General features: G+C 35.3%; 1 protein-coding gene across 2 annotated transcripts in view; it reads right to left on the bottom strand.

Annotated features, from left to right (window-relative positions):
* Nucleotides 1-20,084, bottom strand: part of VMP1 (vacuole membrane protein 1) — a 128,531-nt gene that overhangs the window by 20,954 nt on the left and 87,493 nt on the right. For both annotated transcript variants that reach the window (XM_079905408.1, XM_079905407.1), the window contains exons 8-9: nucleotides 5,921-6,001; nucleotides 1,058-1,174 (exon numbers count right to left, since the gene is read on the bottom strand). In XM_079905408.1, the coding sequence (XP_079761534.1) occupies nucleotides 1,058-1,174; nucleotides 5,921-6,001 (198 nt within the window). The remainder of the gene's footprint in view (nucleotides 1-1,057; nucleotides 1,175-5,920; nucleotides 6,002-20,084) is intronic.

Below are 20,084 nucleotides of genomic sequence, written 5' to 3'. Positions count from 1 at the left end.
CCAAAGTCTAATATGAGAAACTGGGCAGGTAGAAGCAGCTGAAGTTTTCCTTTTTCATTCTTCTCTTCTAAGAACTGGAGGTAAAGAGGTGGTAAGCAAAAACTTGGGGGATAGATGTGCTTTTAATTATTAAGGAATCAGACCAGGGCATAGACATTACTCACTGTTCTTGCCCTTCCTTTGGTGAATGCTTCCTTCTTGCAAACCTCATTAATGAAGACATTCTTTCCACGTTAATTTTATTTTATTCTAGTAAGATTTGCCTTTTATACCACACCTATCGATTCATATCACAGTCCTAGAAGCATATATCCATTTCCTCTCATTTAAGTTATTGGCCTCTTTTCTCTCCCCTATTTACACACACACACACACACACACACACACACACACACACACACACACACACAGCCCTATCCTAAAGATTTTGTTAAGAGTGTCTTTGAAGATCAACAGATTCTCACATCTCTAACCAAAACCCACATCTCTTCGCCTCCTCAGGGCCCCTTTCTTCCCCATTGTCCACATTAACATCTGGCTGGTATTTTGTAAAGGATATTTGTGCCTTGAGAGGAAGTGTTATATATAGAACGTGAGAAAGAAAAGTAGAATTAATGAAAGGGACTACTTCCTCAGCCTATGGTCAGTAAGGATAAAACATCTTTGGACTACATATGTTAATATGGTGTGCATTTTCCTATACAGGAACACTATTTTCGTTTGGTAAAATTCTTGGATAAACAAGTTTCACAAGGCAAAAGTGAAATAAAGAAAGAAAGAGAGAAAGGAAGGGAGGGAGGAAAAAAGAAGGAAAGAAATAAAACAAGGAAAAAAAATAATAAAGGGGAACAACTTTCCAATAGGAGTAGGGAAAACCTGCCCGAAATCCACTAACTTCCAAACGATGTTCCGTGGCTGAATACCTAAGCATGCTACCAACCAAGAAGCAGAACCAAAATCTTAACAATTTGCCTTGGAGAGAGCAAGGAGAATATGTTTTCAGTGTCTTTTAAGGGGTTCATCATCATTAAACAGGGAGTCAAAAGGGTATAATTACCTGGATATGCATTTTAATTATTGCTTTTCCAATCAGGGTTGCACCAAAGAAAGTCCAAAAAGGTACAAGAAAGTGTCCACATGTTATTCCAGCCAGATCAAACAGAGGATTTGGAATCTATTTAAAAAAAGAAAAAATTAAAATGGAATGTCCATAAATAATCCAAAAAACAGTTTAATTTTACCACCTATAGGTGTGTGGAATTATGTGTTAAGCCTTGTCTACCACTGGAAAGAGAGGTATGGGTTCCGTGATCAGTACTAGACTGTCTGGATAGTTTGACAAGTATTCTAATGTCTCTATAAGTTGTGTCACATATTCATCCCAGGCAGTTGCTTAATTTGTTCAAAGCAAACACAGCTGTCCTTTTGTTTGCACTACTTATGACTAATGCCCCATAAATATACTTTTTTTCATCACATTAAAACTGGATAAAGCCAAAGGATCAACAGGAATTTAATTCCATTGACACTTGACCATTTGGTAGCTGTTTTATAAGGTGAGGTATAAATGAAGAAAAAGATTATCTAGAAAGTACTCACATCTACAGAAAACATTCTTGTAAATTCACAAATACATTTATAGGTGGCCATGCTTTCATTTCTCAACATAAAGTAAAATACAAATAATGAATTTTTTCTATCTATGACAGCCCAAGGCCATGGGGTCATGTGATTCATTCTACAAAGAAAAGCAAGGGTGGAAATACAAGAGCACAGATTCAGATGTTGTGAATACTCAGTCCCAGACAAAGAAGTGATTCACAACAAATACCTTTTCTGAACATTCCCACGTTTCAAGAATGCTAATAGATAATTTCATGTAAAAATGCAAAGAAACCACAAGCTCTTTTTGAGCACTTCATCCATTTTTCTCCCACAGAGGTACTCTTGTCCTGTGTCTGTTGGTGGAACCATTTATAAGCTAATTAATTTATATAATTTTGTGTTTGGACTTTCAAATAAAAGCCCAGTTGTTTAAAAGGTATTTGTCACAAATGTTCTTTCAAAAACAATAACATAACTAAATCAGAATTCAAGTATTCTTCTGTTAATAAAACTCAGATTCAATAGCTTAATTTTATTTTTCTTATCCAAATTCAAATGCTTTATGCAATTGCATCTGTCTTATAACCATTTAATAACAATGTCACTTCCACATCCTTACAACTGTCATTTCTTATATTTTCTCATATGACTCTCACAACTCCATGAATTAAAATTTTAATTGTTTTCCTTTATTATCAGGCTCCACAGCATATTGAAATGGAAATTAAAGTACACAAGATATGTAATCAGAGTAGATAAAAATTAGAAGTTTTATGTTGGATACTCTCAGAAGAGCATAATCAACGAATTTGTTGTTACATATGCATGTTACTTTTTTCAATTGTTAACTAAATACACAGAAAGGAAGATTAGAATTAAAAGAACTACTAAGTAGCTTTGAGATTTTCCCTCAATTACGAGTTTTACCTTAGTTTAAATGTTAACAACAAAATAACTAACTAATAAATAAACTTCTGGGCTTCTCTGGTGGCACAGTGGTTAAGAGTCCGCCTGCCAATGCAGGGGACACGGGTTTGAGCCCTGGTCCGGGAAGATCCCACGTGCTGCGGAGCAACTAAACACGTGTGCCACAACTACTGAGCCTGAGCTCTAGAGCCAGCGAGCCACAACTACTGAGCCCGTGTGCCACAACTACTGAAGCTCGCATGCCTAGAGCCCGTGCTCCGCAACAAGAGAAACCGCGGCAACGAGAAGCCCACGCACCACAATGAAGAGTAGCCCCCACTTGCCTCAATTAGGGAAAGCCCGTGCACAGCAACAGAGACCCAATGCAGCCAAATATAAATAAAATAAATAAATAAATTTATCAAAAACGAACTTCTTCCTACCTTACCCTCTACTTACCTTCTTACCTTAAATCAAGTACACATACTTTTAATACTTTAATATAAGTATTAACAATTTCCTAGTAAAAAGTTCTTAGAGGGTCAAATCGATCTATTAATTTATGTTGGCTATTGACTATTCCTAGTCAAATATAAAGAAGATTGGCTAAAAAAAAAAAAAAAAAAAAAGAAGATTGGCTAGTATAGAAAGTGGAATTTTAGCAGGGAAGACACAGGCATAGATGAGTGCCAAAGAATAAATATTTTTTGCTTTAATAAATCAAAGGTTCTTGTATTTTCCCCAGGAATAATGAAAGCTAACTTTTATTGAGTTGTTAGGTACTTTTCTAAGGTTTCTACATCATCAACTCACTTAATTCCCAAAACAATGCTATATGATATTACATCCATTTTATAGGAAAAGTGAGACAGACAGATTAAGCAATTTGTCCAGTATTAATGGCAGCAGAGCATGATTTCAGGATTTCAACCCAGGCAACATGGCTCTCACACTGTTCTCTTAGCTTCTAAACTAAGGACATTATCGTTCTTTAGTCCTCTCAGCTTAATCCTATTCTGCTGGGCTTCCACAGCACCTTTCACTTATTATTGTATTTAAACTGTCTCCCTCACTAGACTTCAGAATCCTTGAGGAAAGGGAATACAGCTTTCACTTCTTCATCCAAGCAGTCAGGGGTTGATACAAAGCTGATGAATAACAATAAAAAATGGTTGAGCTCTGTCTTAGTTCACCTTCCAGGCACTGTGTTAGTTCATATATATTATCTTAAATCCTCACATCAACCTTTGTAATGAGTGTCTTACTAACTCATTAAAAAAAAAAAAATTATTTATTTATTTAGGCTGCACTGGGTCTTAGTTGCGGCACGTGGGATCTTCATTGTGGCATGCAGGATCTTTAGTTGCGGCATACATGCAGGATCTAGTTCCCCGACCAGGGATCGAACCCGGGCCCCCTGCATTGGGAGTGCGGAGTCTTACACAGTGGACCACCAGGGAAGTCCCTATTGCCCCATTTTAAACATTAGAAAACTAGGGCTCAAGGAGAGTAAATTGACACTGAGACTACATAGCTAAGAGGCAAACCTGGTTTAGGAACCCAAGTAAGCCTGACTCCAAAACCAATTCTCATCCCACTACGTCACACTACAACATACCTACACATTGCTCAAATAGTTGAGATCAATATTGTGATAAAGAGCTTCTACACTGAAAAGAAAAGTTAGATTACAAAAATTTCTAGTATAGCCAGGGTCAAAAGATAGTAATTGAGGCACATGTATAGTTTAGAATATCTCTAGAATGTTGATATCACATTAGAAATTTTGGCACCAAATGTCTTCCCTTTTTGGCCATTTACTTTGCTAAGGTGAGGAAAGGGGTACTCAAGGATATATTCAAGTTCTAATACATAATGGATAAAGTAACTGTGGGTCAGTAGACAATAATTTTCTGAATTTTACTTATAATTGAAGCTTTTATCATATCAACTAGATACATCTAGTTATTCTGGTCAAATCTACCACTGAACTACCAAGAATTGTGTACAGACTACCAAAGAAAACTTTGACCAAAACACCCCATTTCAAATGTAACTGTATCTATTATATTAGAAAAGGACCAGGATAAACACCAACTCATCAAGGAATGTCAATTTCATAAATCTGCAATTTGAGACATTGAGTTATTTTTTTATAGAGTTATTTTTTTATATACAGTTAGTAACTTCTTTTTTCTTTTTTTAAATTTTATTTTTATTTTTGGCTGTGCTGGGTCTTCATCGCTGTATACAGGCTTTCTCTAGTTGCGGAGAGCAGGGGCCACTCTTTGTTGTGGTGCGTGGGATTCTCATTGTTGTGGCTTCTCTTGTTGCGAAGCGTGGGCTCTAGGCACGCGGGCTTCAGTAGTTGTGGCACGTGGGCTCAGTAGTCGTGGCTCGTGGGCTCTAGAGTGCAGGCTCAGTAGTTGCAGTGCATGGGCTTAGTTGCTCTGAGGCATGTGGGATCTTCCCGGACTAGGGTTTGAACCTGTGTCCCCTGCATTGGCAGGCAGATTCCTAACCACCACGCCACCAGGGAAGTCCTAATTAAGTTTTTGACACAAATAGCTTCTTAATTCACTGTAGCCAAAGATGTCCTTAACCTTGCCACAGATGTTTCAATTACCTAGCTAGGTGTTAAAGTCACTTAAGGAGGTTTTATATGAATTCTTCCTTATAACTAATGCCTGAAGCTTTGGAAAAAGACTACCTATCTGTAACTCTGGAAAGAATGAAGTCACTGTTATTTGCTTAAATGCACTTCATTATATATTCTTCATGAGAAAGATGGATTTTGTCTCTTTTTTCTTACTGAATCAAGCCATTTAGGTCTGAAGTCATCATGGTATGATAAAATGCTTGAAAGTCAATAAACAACATAGAAACCTATCCAACAGAAAACAGCTCATTTGATCAGTAAGGTGAATGATTAATAACATTATATACCTGTTAAAAGTGATAATTATTTTTTCATTCAGTCATGTACTTTTTTTTTTTTTTTTTTTTTTTTGCGGTATGCGGGACTCTCACTGTTGTGGCCTCTCCCGCTGCGGAGCACAGGCTCCAGAGGCACATTCTCAGCGGCCATGGCTCACGGGCTTAGCCGCTCCACAGCATGTGGGATCTTCCTGGACCGGGGAATGAACCCGCGTCCCCTGCATCGCCAGGCAGACTCTCAACCACTGCGCCACCAAGGGAAGCCCCAGTCATGTACTTTTAAAAACAAATTGGATCGACATATAAATCTACTATTTTTTTTTTTAAAGAAGATGTTGGGGGTAGGAGTTTATTAATTAATTAATTAATTTTTGCTGTGTTGGGTCTTCATTTCTGTGTGAGGGCTTTCTCTAGTTGTGGCAAGCAGGGGCCACTCTTCATTAAATCTACTATTTAAATACAATTCACTTACCGAAGCACAGGCCAAAATTCCAAAAAATCCAACCTTCTGTACTAGGTTTTGAACTGCCAGTTTAGCCCGGGAGGCGAAGTCCTGTATAAAAGGAGGATATCAAAACATTAATGAAAAGTAGAAGGAAGAAAGAAAGATGGCTCTTTACAGAGTTTATAATATCAAATGTCTCATAATCTGAAATCATTGATTCATTTAATAAGATGAATGATTTAAAAAAAATCACAGCAGGGTGCACTGAAAAACATGCAAATAAAATCTTGATAAAACATTAACTACACATCCTTAAAGATAAACTTTTATCACATTTCAAGAATAAGCCAAAACACTGTTACTTTATTTTTTGGGTTCTCTCTGGATTAGCTAGGGATGAACAAAATGTTATAAACCAACCATGAACCAACCCATTCTTTTGGAAATGCTAGTCTACCACATATCTCTTTCTCTTTCCTTTAATTAACTCATCAGACTTACTCCCTCATTAATATCAGGGTAGGAAACCACAGGATTTTTCAAGATAGCCAATGAAGACACCTCTACTGATCATTGGCCAAAAGATGGAAAAAAAACAGTTATGTGGCAATAACTAACCATTCATTACCCCGCAAAACAAAGAACATCCTACATTTACACAGTTTGTGCTAGTTATATAAAACGGTTTTCACAAACATTTTATTGGAGCCTTTCAATAATTCTCGGGTGTAGGCAGAGTAGATACTTCAGGCTCTAAAATCACTGCTCTTTTTATTTCACTCTTCTACCTCCCAGGCTGAAACATGCATTTGGCTGGCCAATTTATTTCCACGATTTTCTTTTCTAGCATGAGGGTGCTGTAATTACATATATTTTTTCTTAAAAGTACCAGTCTGAAATTTGACTTTACCTGTTTTCTGGTTTTGAAATGGTATATACTCCAATCAAAATTTCAATGAAAATAACTGATACAATTAAAAGATATTAGCTAATGTGTGAATGTCTTTTTAGAAGTGTTCACGTCAGAGAACACTCCTCTCTCTTTAGCTCAACATACTCTAATAGTCAACAATCTTATAGAATGGTCATAATATAAGTGGTAGAACGTTCCTTCATAGACCAGGAAGAGGGTTTAAAGCACTTCCCTAATCCACAACAGAAGTTGTAGATTCAAAAAACAAACACACAAAACCACTTTAACCCATAATATTATGTTGAACAGCTGTATCAAAGTACAACAGTGAAGACTGAAATTAAAAAAAAAAAAAGACCTTCCACCTACTTACTTGCTGAGGATGGTGAGAAAGTCAAAGGAATTAAACCAATAATATATATTTGAAAAGATATTAACAGGGCTTCCCTGGTGGCACAATGGTTAGGAGTCCGCCTGTCAATGCAGGGGACACGGGTTCGAGCCCTTGTCTGGGAGGATCCCACATGCAGGGGAGCAACTAGGCCCGTGCGCCACGACTACTGAGCCTGCGCTCTAGAGCCCAAGAGCCACAACTACTGAGCCTGTGTGCCATAACTACTGAAGCCCACGTGCCTAGAGCCTGTGTTCAGCAACAAGAGAGGCCACTGCGATGAGAGGCCCATGCACCGCCACAAAGAGTAGCCCCCGCTCACCACAACTAGAGAAAGCCCGTGAGCAGCAACGAAGGCCCAGCACAGCCAAAAATAAACAAATAAAATAAATTAAAAAAAGAGATATTAACAGATATTAACAGTTAATACAAATACTTTCAAGTTCAAACATATAGGCTATCAAAGTTAATCATTAACTAAATTCTACAATGCAATTTTGTAATTTTGCAATGTATTTTCAAAGACAGAATTTTTCTTTTTGGGATTAGGCTTACTCGTCTAGTAAATAAAATATATCAGATTTAATATTTTTAAACAACTAAATTACTGCTACAAAAGGTTCTCTGTATTTTTTTTCATATTTCTAACTGAAGATTTAATTTTTTTCTTAAATTAACATTGACTGCATTAAGAGTGAAATACTGATTTTATTGATTTAAAAACTGGTTAGGAATATATAATGAAATCAGTTTTCCTATATAACTTATTTAAAACTATACATCCAATTGTCTTGAATAATTTACATAAGTCACAAATTACTAAATTTGTAATTCATCAGAGCACTAAATAAAAACTGGCCATAATGAATAGAAATGTTTTGAGTTTTAAAAATACCAAATAATACTATTATATTATAAATTAGTTATGAAATTTTAATTAATATAGCCCAAGAGTTAAAAATATAAATTCAGGAAAACGCCTTCCTTCACAGCCCTTGATATCTTCATAGCAGATCTACTTTAGTGAAAGATGGTACTCAATTGTGAAGAAAAAGTAAAACAAAACAAAAACTATACAAATTTTATTTTAAAGACAACAAAACTTTTTATAAACCTATTTGCCAAGTCAGACTAATGTGGGAACATTTTTCTATCGCAGCATTTATGCAGTCTTCAGTATATAAAATTACAAAAAATTAGTTTTTTGCATAAAATAGTGTAGACAAGATCAACAAGGTGTTGTATATAAAAGGTATGCTATCCTGTTTTCCTTTATCTTAATTTCAAGGCTTTAGATTCTTATATTTATTTCAACCAAGTGACTATGATAGTGTCATCATTTTAAACTGATGGTATTTTTCTATTATAGAGATACATACACCCATACATTTAAATTGAAAAAGAGGTATGATTATACTAATTGGCTTATATAAAGGAAAAAATGTTTAACATTATGCAGATCAGCTAACATACAAACTAACAAAAATATTTAAGCCTAGAGAAGTTCAAGGAATCATATTTTTTAAAACATCCTGAAAGTAAGGAACTATTTTATCCCTTGGCAGAATCTCTTTACTTAACAGAAATTAGACAAGAAAAAAATGAAAATAAACTCCTTGTTCTTTCGGATGCCTGGGTGCCCATCATCAATTATCCTTAACGGTGCTTCAAGAATCTTTGTTTGAAGGAAAAGCGTTACTCTACCCAAATAAGTATAATAGAAAGTTCCCTTTACTCTTTTGTTTTTAATTAATTTTTAGCTGGCATATTTTACAAGGAAAATAAGTTAAGTGCCTTTTTAATGGGGAGTTTTACTTTTTAAAAAGTCTGAAAGTCATCTAATGAAAATGGATTTCATAAATCTTACTATGTGTTACACACACACACACACACACACATACACACCATGACCATGCTACTTTCACTTCCTATAATTTATTTTCCAGGTCTTTCACAATATTCTTGGAATTAAAATTACATTTATATATTAATAATTCATAAAAGTTTATTTAAATTAAGCTAATAAGTCTGCACAGTTGCTTTCATCACAAGAAACCAACAGAAGCTGAGTATGCAGCTCGAGGAAGAATTTTCTTGATGTTTTTCCTTGCCGGAGTAATGAAAACAAACTCAAGGCAGCATTACACTAGTATTTGCACCAAATCTGAAATACTTTACAGTGGTAAATTAACTCATGTTTAGATTTCATAAACACAACTATATTTTGTTGTTTTTATTTTAAACTTATTTCACATTTAAAGTCATATTCAAAACTTACTGATATGGGTTTAAAGGCTTTGTTAACATTTATTAAAAACATCATTTTTTAATTGTCTAAAATGTTCTACATCTTAAAGGTAATTATATGTTCCTTGTTTGTTGCTCTGCAATTTTAGAAGTTATTTTTAAACAACTTCAGTACTTCTTCATTATTTGCATTTATTTGACAGCTTTCTAATGATGTAAAGCTAACATTTTCTATGCATTAAAATATTTGTTTGTGTTTGCTTTTAAAGTAAAGAGAGAAAAATGTACTATAGGTATAATATTAGACAATAAACACAACTCTCTCTCTCTCTCTCACACACACACACACACACACGCACACAAAAACAGGAAAAAAACCCTTCTTTTACTAAAGTTTAAAAAGAACAATTTCAAACAAAATTTGCTATTCTTTTTAGGCCATCAGATAAAATAAACTAGCCAAGAAAAACTGTGCGCCAATAATAATAAACAACAATAATTTAAAGGAAAAGTTTAACAAATTAATATGTGAGATTCAAAATTCAAGTTAAATATCAAATTAATATTTCATTTTAATTGTTTTCTTTTTTTGCGTTTGTGGGAACTGTGTAGCAAGTTCAATCTGATTACTTACTTCCTCAATTGTCATTCTTCATTAAAAAAAAATCTGTACAACTAAAACCAAATTCCTTTTAATAGTTTCATTTCGCTGGATTCACATTTCACAACGCTCAAGTATTTCACAATTTTAAGTGCCTGAGAGGGGTTTCATCCTCTAGCTCTATCTAAATAAGCAGCATGCATTTACAACTAGTAATCATATATCATTTTCTACTTTTTAAAAGTAAATAAACAAAATACAAGTAAATAAAATTATCTTTCCCACTCCTACTGATAGTGATTATGTACGTAACCAATCGTGCTTCTGAAAGTAAGAATGAGAGACACCAGGAACATTTCTCCAATGACTACAGAAGGCAGATGAAGAAAAGTTACAATAAGTCCTTACTACTGATATTTCAAGGATTAATAAAGAAAAACAGACAATGCCTTCAAGTATGAATATTCCTGCACTACTTTTGTTTCACATTTCGTCTTCCTAAGAAATATATTTAAGATTAAGAAAAGAGAAACTGTACAGCTAATTATAATAATTAGCTTGCAAAATACTAATTTTTGAACTGAAGAAGTCAACTTAGATCTAAATATATAAAATAATGTTTATCTTCAAATGGTAACAGAAAATCTTTTCATTTTCATGATAAGGGATCACATTAAATTCCAAGATTTCTTTCAAAGCAACAGATAATCCCTAAACATGTAAAATGAATGCATTATTACTGGAGGTAAGTATGTATTCGGTTAATACCTTATGTTAGTTTGAGCTGAACTATCACCATCAGTGTGAGGTAACTGGTCAGCAGTTTTATAAATTAACTGCCTTCTTAACATGTTATATGTTAAAACTTCTTTTCTTTAAAATATATATATATTTTAAAGGATTTTATCTTATTTTTATTTTTTTTGGCTGTGCCGTGTGGCTTGCGGTATCTTAGTTCCCCGACTAGGGATTGAACCTAGGCCCCTGGCACTGAAAGCCTGGAATCCTAACCAATGGACCACCAGGGAATTCCCTATGTTAAAACTTCTGCTGAGCTATTGCTCTTCTTGGGTTTGACACTGAAGTGGCTGCAGGGTCAATACTAAAAACCACAGAGCAACTGTTTCAATAATTTCTTGTGTATAAGAGGAATTTGTGTTAATATCTACTGTATTTGTGAAGTTCTTTTGGCATCTAAAAATGACTTGTTAATTCCTGTGTCCCAGTCAAATATGTTGTGTCATATTATTCTCTATTAACCAGAAATGGAGCTAAATAGTAATGATGACTTAATGTTGTAAGCTGTTTCAGCATCATGGACAATCAGTTTGAAATATTAACTTGTTAAGATCCTAATAACCATGTAATTAAGTATTTTCTACAATGACTAATATTTTACACATGGTAAAGAACACAGTTAATGGGTACGATTAATTATTATCTTCACAGAAACTACAATGAAACATAACTCATAATTTTTAAATCTTTCTCCTCTTAAAAACAGAATAAAGGGCTTCCCTGGTGGCACAGTGTTTGAGAGTTCGCCTGCCGACGCAGGGGACACGGGTTCATGCCCTGGTCTGGGAAGATCCCACATGCCGCGGAGCGGCTGGGCCTGTGAGCAATGGCCGCTGAGCCTGCACGTCCAGAGCCTGTGCTCCGCAACAGGAGAAGCCACAACAGTGAGAGGCCCGCGTACCGCAAACAAAACAAAACAAAACAGAATAAAATGTTTCCTAACTGCAATTTCCTACCTGTTATCAGGACTCTTTATGAGCTATTTTCACAGAAAGATATAGAGCATTAATTTATTAAATTCAAAGTGAACAAAATAGTTTAGTTTAGTGTTGACATCCTCAACAATATCATTAATGTAACTGATGTTTTTAATATTGCATATTTGAGGTCTCCTTTAAATGTAGTATAATTTCAAAAGAGTCACATATCATCTATTCTTTTTTTTTTTTTAAGGTTTTTTTGATGTTGACCATTTTTTTGGAAGTCTTTGTTGAATTTGTTGCAACATTGCTGCTGTTCTCTGTTTTTGGCTTTTTTGGCCATGAGCCACGTGGGATCTTAGCTTCCCAATCAGGGATCAAACCTGCACCCCCTGCATTGGAAGGCGAAGTCTTAACTACTGGACTGCCAGGGAAGTCCCTGTTCTTTTTTTGAATTATAATGGACTCACACAAACTTGTAAGATGAAGATTGCTAAGAAACAAACTCTAGAATTACAAGATAAAGTAGGGATATTAATTTGACGAAGTAAAGTGAATGTGACAATAGAAACTAATTATAAATTTTTAATTCAGTACCTACAGGATGCTGGATTACAAAATACACATACATTTACCAAAAAAAGTGATCAGAACAGAGTGGTGCAACTACTTTTGAAAATGAAAGTTTCAATATCCAATTTATAGCTTTTACATTATTAAATCAGAGATGATCCCTGGAATTCCTATTTAAATTGGAAATTAGGGTAGAATTCTATAATAGAGCAAATAGAATACATCATATAAACACATTTCAGGAAAGCAATTTTATTCTAGAAATAATTTACAGATTTAGAACTTTTAATAAGAGATTAGACAGTTCTCATTCAGGATGCCAACAGAGGAAGAAGCTCTTGAACTCACCTTCTCCCATGAACACTCTGAACTCACAACTCCCATCTTCTTCCTGTAGAGCAAAACGCTTGGCTCCCCACAAACCCACAACTGATGACCCAACTTTTAAGACTTCCACCTGATAGACAGGCCCCCAAAACATCTAGATTTGAAAGTCAACAGGACTTGTGTCCATGAGACCCACAAGATTATAGTGGACTAAGAGATACCAAAATAAGAAAGTAATATTTTTTTTAAGAAAGTAATATTAACATATCTAAAAGGAGAAATAGACAGCAATACAATAACAGTAGGAGACTTCAATACAATACTCCACTTTTACCAATGGATAGATCAACCAGACTGAAAATCAATAAGGAAGCATTGGACTTAAACGACACATAAGACTAGTGGGACTTAACAGACATTTACAGAACATGCCACCCAAAAGCATCAGAATATACATTCTTCTTTAGCACACATGGAACATTATCCAGGATAGATCATTTATTAGAACATAAGACAAGTATTAATAAATTTAAGAAGACTGAAATCATATCAAGTATCTCTTCTGGCCACAGTGGTATAAAACTAAAAATCAATTTCAAGAAGAAAATTGGAAAATTCACAAATGTGTGAAGATTTAACAACATGCTATTGAACGACCAATGGGTCAAGGAACTCAAAAGTGAAATTAAAAAAATATCTTGAGACAAATGAAATTGGAAACACAAAATAGGAAAGCTTAAGGGATGCAGCAAAAGCAGTTCTAAGAGGGATATTCATAGTGATAAATGCATACATTAAGAACAAGATCTCAAACAACCTAACTTTATACCTCAAGGAACTAGAACACAAAGCACAAACTAAGCCCAAAGTTAGTGGAAGGAAGGAAATAACAAAGATCATAGTGGAAATAAATGAAATAGACTAGAAAAACAATAGAAGAAGTCAATGAAACTAAGATGATTTTTGGAGAAGATAAATTAGACAAAACTTTAGCTAGACTCACCAAGAAAAAAGGGGGCTTAAATAAATAAAGTAAAAAATGAAAGAGGAGATATGACAACTGACACCATATAACTACAAAGATTCATAAGAGTCTATTATGAACAATGACATGCTGAAAAATTGAACAACCTAGAGAAATGTATACATTTCTAGAAACCTACAACCTACCAACACTGAATCATGAAGAAATAAGAAATCTGAACAGACTAATTACTAGTAAGGAGATTGAATTAGTAATCAAAAATCTCCCAACAAAGTCCAGGAACACATGGTTTCACTACTGAATTCCACCATATATTTAAAGAACTAACACCACTCTTCTCAAACTCTTCCAAAAAACTGAAGAGGAGGGATCACTTGCAAATTCATTTTAAGAGGCCAGCATTACCCCAAAACCAAAACCAGACAAGGACACTACAAGTAAAGAAAATTATTGGCCAATATCCCCGATGAACACAGATGCAAAAATCCTCAAAAAAAAAGGAAAAATCATCATACAAATTCTCAACAAAGTGGGTCCAGAGGGAATTAGGCCATATATGACAAGCCCACAGCTAATATCATAGTCTTGTGAAAAACTGAAAGCTTTTCCTCTAAGATTAAGAAGAAGACAGGATGCTTACTCTCTTATCATTTTTATTCAAATGGGAAATGAAAAAGTAAAACCCTCTCTGTTGGCAGATGACCTGATGTTATATACAGAAAATCCTAAAAACTCCACCAGAAAACTATTAGAACTAATCAACTAATTCAGTCAAGTTGGAGAATAAAAAATCAATATACAAAAATCTATTGTGGGGACTTCCCTGGTGGCGCAGTGGTTAAGAATCCGCCTGCCAATACAGGGGACATGGGTTTGAGCCCTGCTCCGGAAAGATCCCACATGCTGCAGAGCAACTAAGCCTGTGCGCCACAACAACTGAGCCTGTGCTCTAGAGCCCGCGTGCCACAGCTATGGAAACCCACATGCCTAGAGCCCATGCTCTGCAACAAAGAGAAGCCACCACAATGAAAAGCCCACACACCACAACAAAGAGTAGCCCCTGCTCGCCACAACTAGAGAGAAAGCCCATGTGCTGCAAAAAAAGACCCAATGCAGCCAAAAAAAAATCTATTGTGTTTCTATACACTAATAATGAACTATCAGAAAGAGAAATTAAGAAAACATTTGCATTTACAATTGCACCAAAAAAGAATAAAATACCTGGGAATACATTTAACCAAGGAGATAAAAAACCTGCACACTGAAAGCTATAAGACACTGAGGAAAGAAATTGAAGAAGACACAAATAAATGGAAAGACATTATATGCTCATGGGTTGGAAGAATATTGTTAGAGTGTCCATACTACTCAAAACAATCTACAGATTCAATGCAATCTCAAACAAAATTCCAATGGCATTTGTCACAGAAATAGAACAAACAATCCCCAAATCTGTATGGAATGACAGAAGACCCAGAATAGCCAAAGCACTCTTAGTAAAGATGAACAAAGCTGGGGCCATCATGCTTTCTGATTCCAAACTGTATTATAAAGCTACAGTAATCAAAACTGTATGATACTGGCTTAAAAACTGACACATAGATCAATGGAAAAGAATAGAGAGCCCAGAAATAAACCCTCACATATATGAAATATTAATTTATGACAAAGGAGCCAAGAATATACAATGGGGTGGGGCTTCCCTGGTGGCCCAGTGGTTGAGAGTCCGCCTGCCAATGCAGGGGACATGGGTTTGTGCCCCGGTCCGGGAGGATCCCACATGCCGTGGAGCGGCTAGGCTGCTGGGCCTGCATGTCTGGAGCCTGTGCTCTGCAATGGGAGAGGCCACAGCAGTGAGAGGCCCGTGTACTGCCAAAAATATATATATATATATACAATGGGGAAAGAATAGTCTCTTCAATAAACAGTGATGAAAAAAATTAGATAGCCACATGCAAAAGAATCAAACTGGACCCCTATCTTACACCACACACAAAAATCAATTCAAGATGGATTAAACACTAGAACATATGATCTGAAACCATAAAACTCCTAGAAGAAAACATAGGGGGTAAGCCCCTTGACTTTGGTCTTAGCAATGATTTTTGGATATGACACCAAAGCAAAGGCAACAAAACCAAAAATAAACAAGTAGGATTACATCAAATTAAAAAGCTTTGTACAGCAAAGGAAACCATCAACAACATGAAAACGCAACATAACAACTGGAAGAAAATTTTTGCAAACCATGTATCTAACAAGGGGTTAATATCCAAAATAAATAGGGAACTCACACAATTCAATAGAAGAAAATCTGATTAAAAAATAGGTAGAGGATATGAACAGATATTTTTCCAAAAAGATGCACATATGGCAAACAGGTACATGAAAAGGTGCTCAACAACACTAATCATCAGGGAAATCAAAACCATAATGAGATATCACCTCACAACTATTAGAATGGCTATCATAGAACAGACAAGCGATAACAAGTGTTCGGATTTCCCTGGTGGTCCAGTGGTTAAGATTCCACCTTTCAATGCAGGGGACGCGGGTTCAAGCCCTGGTCAGGGAACTAATATCCCACATGCCGCGGGGCAACTAAGTCCGCGTGCGGCAACTACAAAGCCATGCACTGTGGAGCCTGCATGCCGCAACTAGAGAAAAGCCCGCACACCGCAACGAAGAGCCCGTGCACTGCAATGAAAGATCTTGTGTGCCGCAATTAAGATGTGACGCAGCCAAAAATAAATAAACATTAAAAACTAAAAAAAGGGCTTCCCTGGTGGCGCAGTGGTTGAGAGTCCGCCTGCCGATGCAGGGGACACGGGTTCGTGCCCCGGTCCGGGAGGACCCCACATGCCGCGGAGCGGCTGGGCCCGTGAGCCATGGCCGCTGAGCCTGCGCGTCTGGAGCCTGTGCTCTGCAACGGGAGAGGCCACAGCAGTGAGAGGCCCGCGTACCGCAAAAAAAAAAAATAAATAAATAAATAAATAAAATAAAATAAAATAAAATAAAAAGAGAGATAACAAATGTTGGCAAAGCTGAGGAGAAAAAGACGTGCACTGTTGGTGGGAATGGGTACAGCCAGTATGAAGGGTACTCGAAAAATTAAAATTAGAACTACCATATGACCCAACAATTTCACTTCTGGGTTTTGGTCCAAAAGAAATGAAATCACTATCTTGAAAAAATATCTGCAACACCCCCCGCCCAGGTTTATTGAAATATTATTACTTACAATAGCCAAGACATGGAAAGAACCTAAGTGTCTATTGATGATGAATAAAGAAAATGTGGGATATATACATAAAGATAGAAAGACACACATTGTAATATTATTCAGTCATAAAAAAGAAGGAAATCTTGCCATCTGCAACAACATGGATAGATTTCGACGGCATTATGTTAAGTCAAATAAGTCAGAGAAAGACAAATACTATATGATCTCACTTTATATGTGCAATCTAAAAAAAAAACCCTGAGATCATACATACAGAAAACCAGGTTGGTGACTGCCAGAGGCAGATGGAGGGAGGATGGGTGATACGGGCATAGGTGGTCAAAAGATACAAACTTCCAGTTAAAAGATAAATAAGTTCTGGGGATGTAATGTACAGCATGGTGATTCTGATTAACAGGACTGTACTGTATATTTGAAAGTTAAGAGAGATCTTAAAAGTTCTCATCACAAGAAAAAAAATTTGTAACAATATGTGGTGATGGATGTTAACTAAACTTATTGTGGTAATAATTTTGCAGTATATACATACATCAAATCATTATGTTGTACATCTAAAACTAATACAATGTTAGATGTCAATTTATCTCAATTAAGAAAAATAAGGATTCAGCAGTTAAAAAGAAGGAAAAAAAACAATAAGGAACTAATGGTTCCTTAGATGGTTCACAGATGGGGCAAAAATCAAAACTGTAAATAACAAATACGAGAAATCTGTGTACTCCAATGTGTAACGAGTAAACATTTGTTTTATTGTCTTCATATCCCATCCGGTACACTACTTTTTAGGAAGTTAAAAATAATGATTATAAAACAGTATTGGATTTTCTAGCTAGAATTATCTATTGCTTGCTTTTGTCATTATCTAAAAATGGGATATGGTTTCCTTCTCTCTGACACATTAAAAATAAAATTGAAGAACATAAACACCATCTTTTCCCCTTTGAAAAAGGGGGGATTGCACATAAAACATATACATATAAAAATCAAATCACACATTAATCAAAATCTATGAAGTCATGTCTAAAAATGAACACAGAAGATCTGTGTATTTTTTGAAATAGTAAGAACCATTTGTTTTGGCAACTAGCTAAATTTAATACGTACTAAAAACCTGATCCATCTAGAAATCTGAAAATTCAGATTTTGCTCCTGTTCATATTTATACATTTCTATTATTTAGTATGGTTTTATTAGACTGCATATTGTGAAAATTTAGTTGGTCACAAATAGCATCTTTTTAATGAACAGAATAAAAATGTGAGATCAGTACATGTGATACAAGTAAATACTGTTTCACAAAACATTATTTCAGTTACACACGCATAGGCCCTAAGTACAATCAATGTAGTCTGTAACATGGGGTATAGTAAAAAATAAAGGTCCATGAGTGACACACATTTCAGAGAGTTGTGCCTAAAATAGAAAGATATCAGCTATATCAGCTATATAATTAAATGAATTTCTACATGTACTCGTATATTTATTACCAAATCTACTTTGGTGGGAGGGTGGTAAAACTATTTTTTTTTTTAGCTGTACAGCAGATACACAGTAATGTACATAAATCTAAAATATACATCTTGGTGAAATTTTACAATGAACACACCCATGTAACTACCACCGAGATCCAGATACAGAACATTACCAGAACTCCAGAAACCCCACTGGTGGCACTACTAGTAATTACTTCTTCTCCCAAAATAACCACTATCATTGACTTCTATTACTATAAATGTAGCTTGCCTATTTTTGAACTTTATATAAATGGAATTATACAGTAGGTCCTCTTTTATTTCTGGCTTCTGTAGGTCAACATTATGTCCATGTGATTCACTCCTGCTGTTGCACGTGGCAATAATCAATTTGCTGCCTTTGTATGAATATACCACAATTTATTTATTCTACTGTTGGTGGACATTAGGGTTGTTTCTAGTTTGGGGTTATTACAAATAATGCTGCTATGACTACTCTTGTCAAGTCTTCTGGAGCATCTTTCTTCTAGGTATAAATCTACAAAATGGAACTGCTAGATCGTAGGGTATGTTTATGTAGACAGTGCCAAACACTTTTCAAAAGTGGTTGTAACATAAATTACTCTTCATATTGTTTCCATGTTGCCAGTTGATAATAAATCTCAATTGAAAAAAAATCTAAACCTTTTTACTTTCCTACAGATGGTTCTAATGAGTCTGTCTGTGGTAATTAGTAGCTTTGATAACTCAAACATATGAAGACTGAATAAATTCAACCATGAAAAGAGGAGGAAAAGAAAAGCTTTAAGTACTGAGTTTTGGGAAAACTACATACAGTTTTTACCCATACAGAATTTTAGAAGACAAAATTAGAACCAAAATTCTTATTTAAAAGCAATTAAATTCAACCCAAAAAAGCTGGTAACTACCATATATATATGGTATATGCATGCATGGTGATAAAGAATATAAAGATGAGGACATTGTGGTTTGACCATTAATTCTATAAACGTTTAGCAAGTGTTTACTACAATGCCAAATGCTATTACAGGAGCAACGGATACAACACTGAATCAAACTGATAATCTGGATCCTCATGGAGCTTACAGTTTAATGGGAGGAGACAAAAACTACAAAATGGAGTGGCACGCAAGTTGTAATTTTAAATACGATGGTTGGAGAAGGCCTGACAGAAAAGGTAACATTTGATTAAAAACCTAAAGGAGGTGAGGGAATAAGCCAGGCTAAGAATGTAGAGGAAGACTGTTCCAGCAAGTTTTTTCTCTTGAGAGATAAATAAATAATCTAGTGTGTATATGGGGATGGTGGGTGGGTTGCAATTGGTAGAGATGGGGAAAGAGATGACTCAGGAAACCTACTGAGTTTGAAACGGAAACTGAAAAAATGAAAAGGAAAGCATGAAAAAGAGAAACAATATAAGAACACCAGTTCTACAGATTTACTGCAACATCAAACGATAGAGCACCAACTTTGTTGTTTTCAAACTTCCCTGAGCCACAGTTTCTTCATTTTTTCTGCAAAATGATGATAATAATATCTATCACCATGATAATTAAGAGACAAAACTGATTATGGGACAAAATTGTTTAGACTGGTATTACTTGACATTACTATCAAGAAAGAAACCCTGAGAACCAATGAAATAAAATACCTTGTCAGAATTTTTAGACACTATGTGAGCTCAGTTCTAGGGCAACAT

Source organism: Stenella coeruleoalba (assembly GCF_951394435.1).
Source record: "Stenella coeruleoalba genome assembly, chromosome: 19".
NCBI classification, from domain to species: Eukaryota; Metazoa; Chordata; class Mammalia; order Artiodactyla; family Delphinidae; genus Stenella; species Stenella coeruleoalba.
Note: the sequence above shows the minus strand (reverse complement) of the source record. Positions and strands in the feature narration are given on the sequence as shown.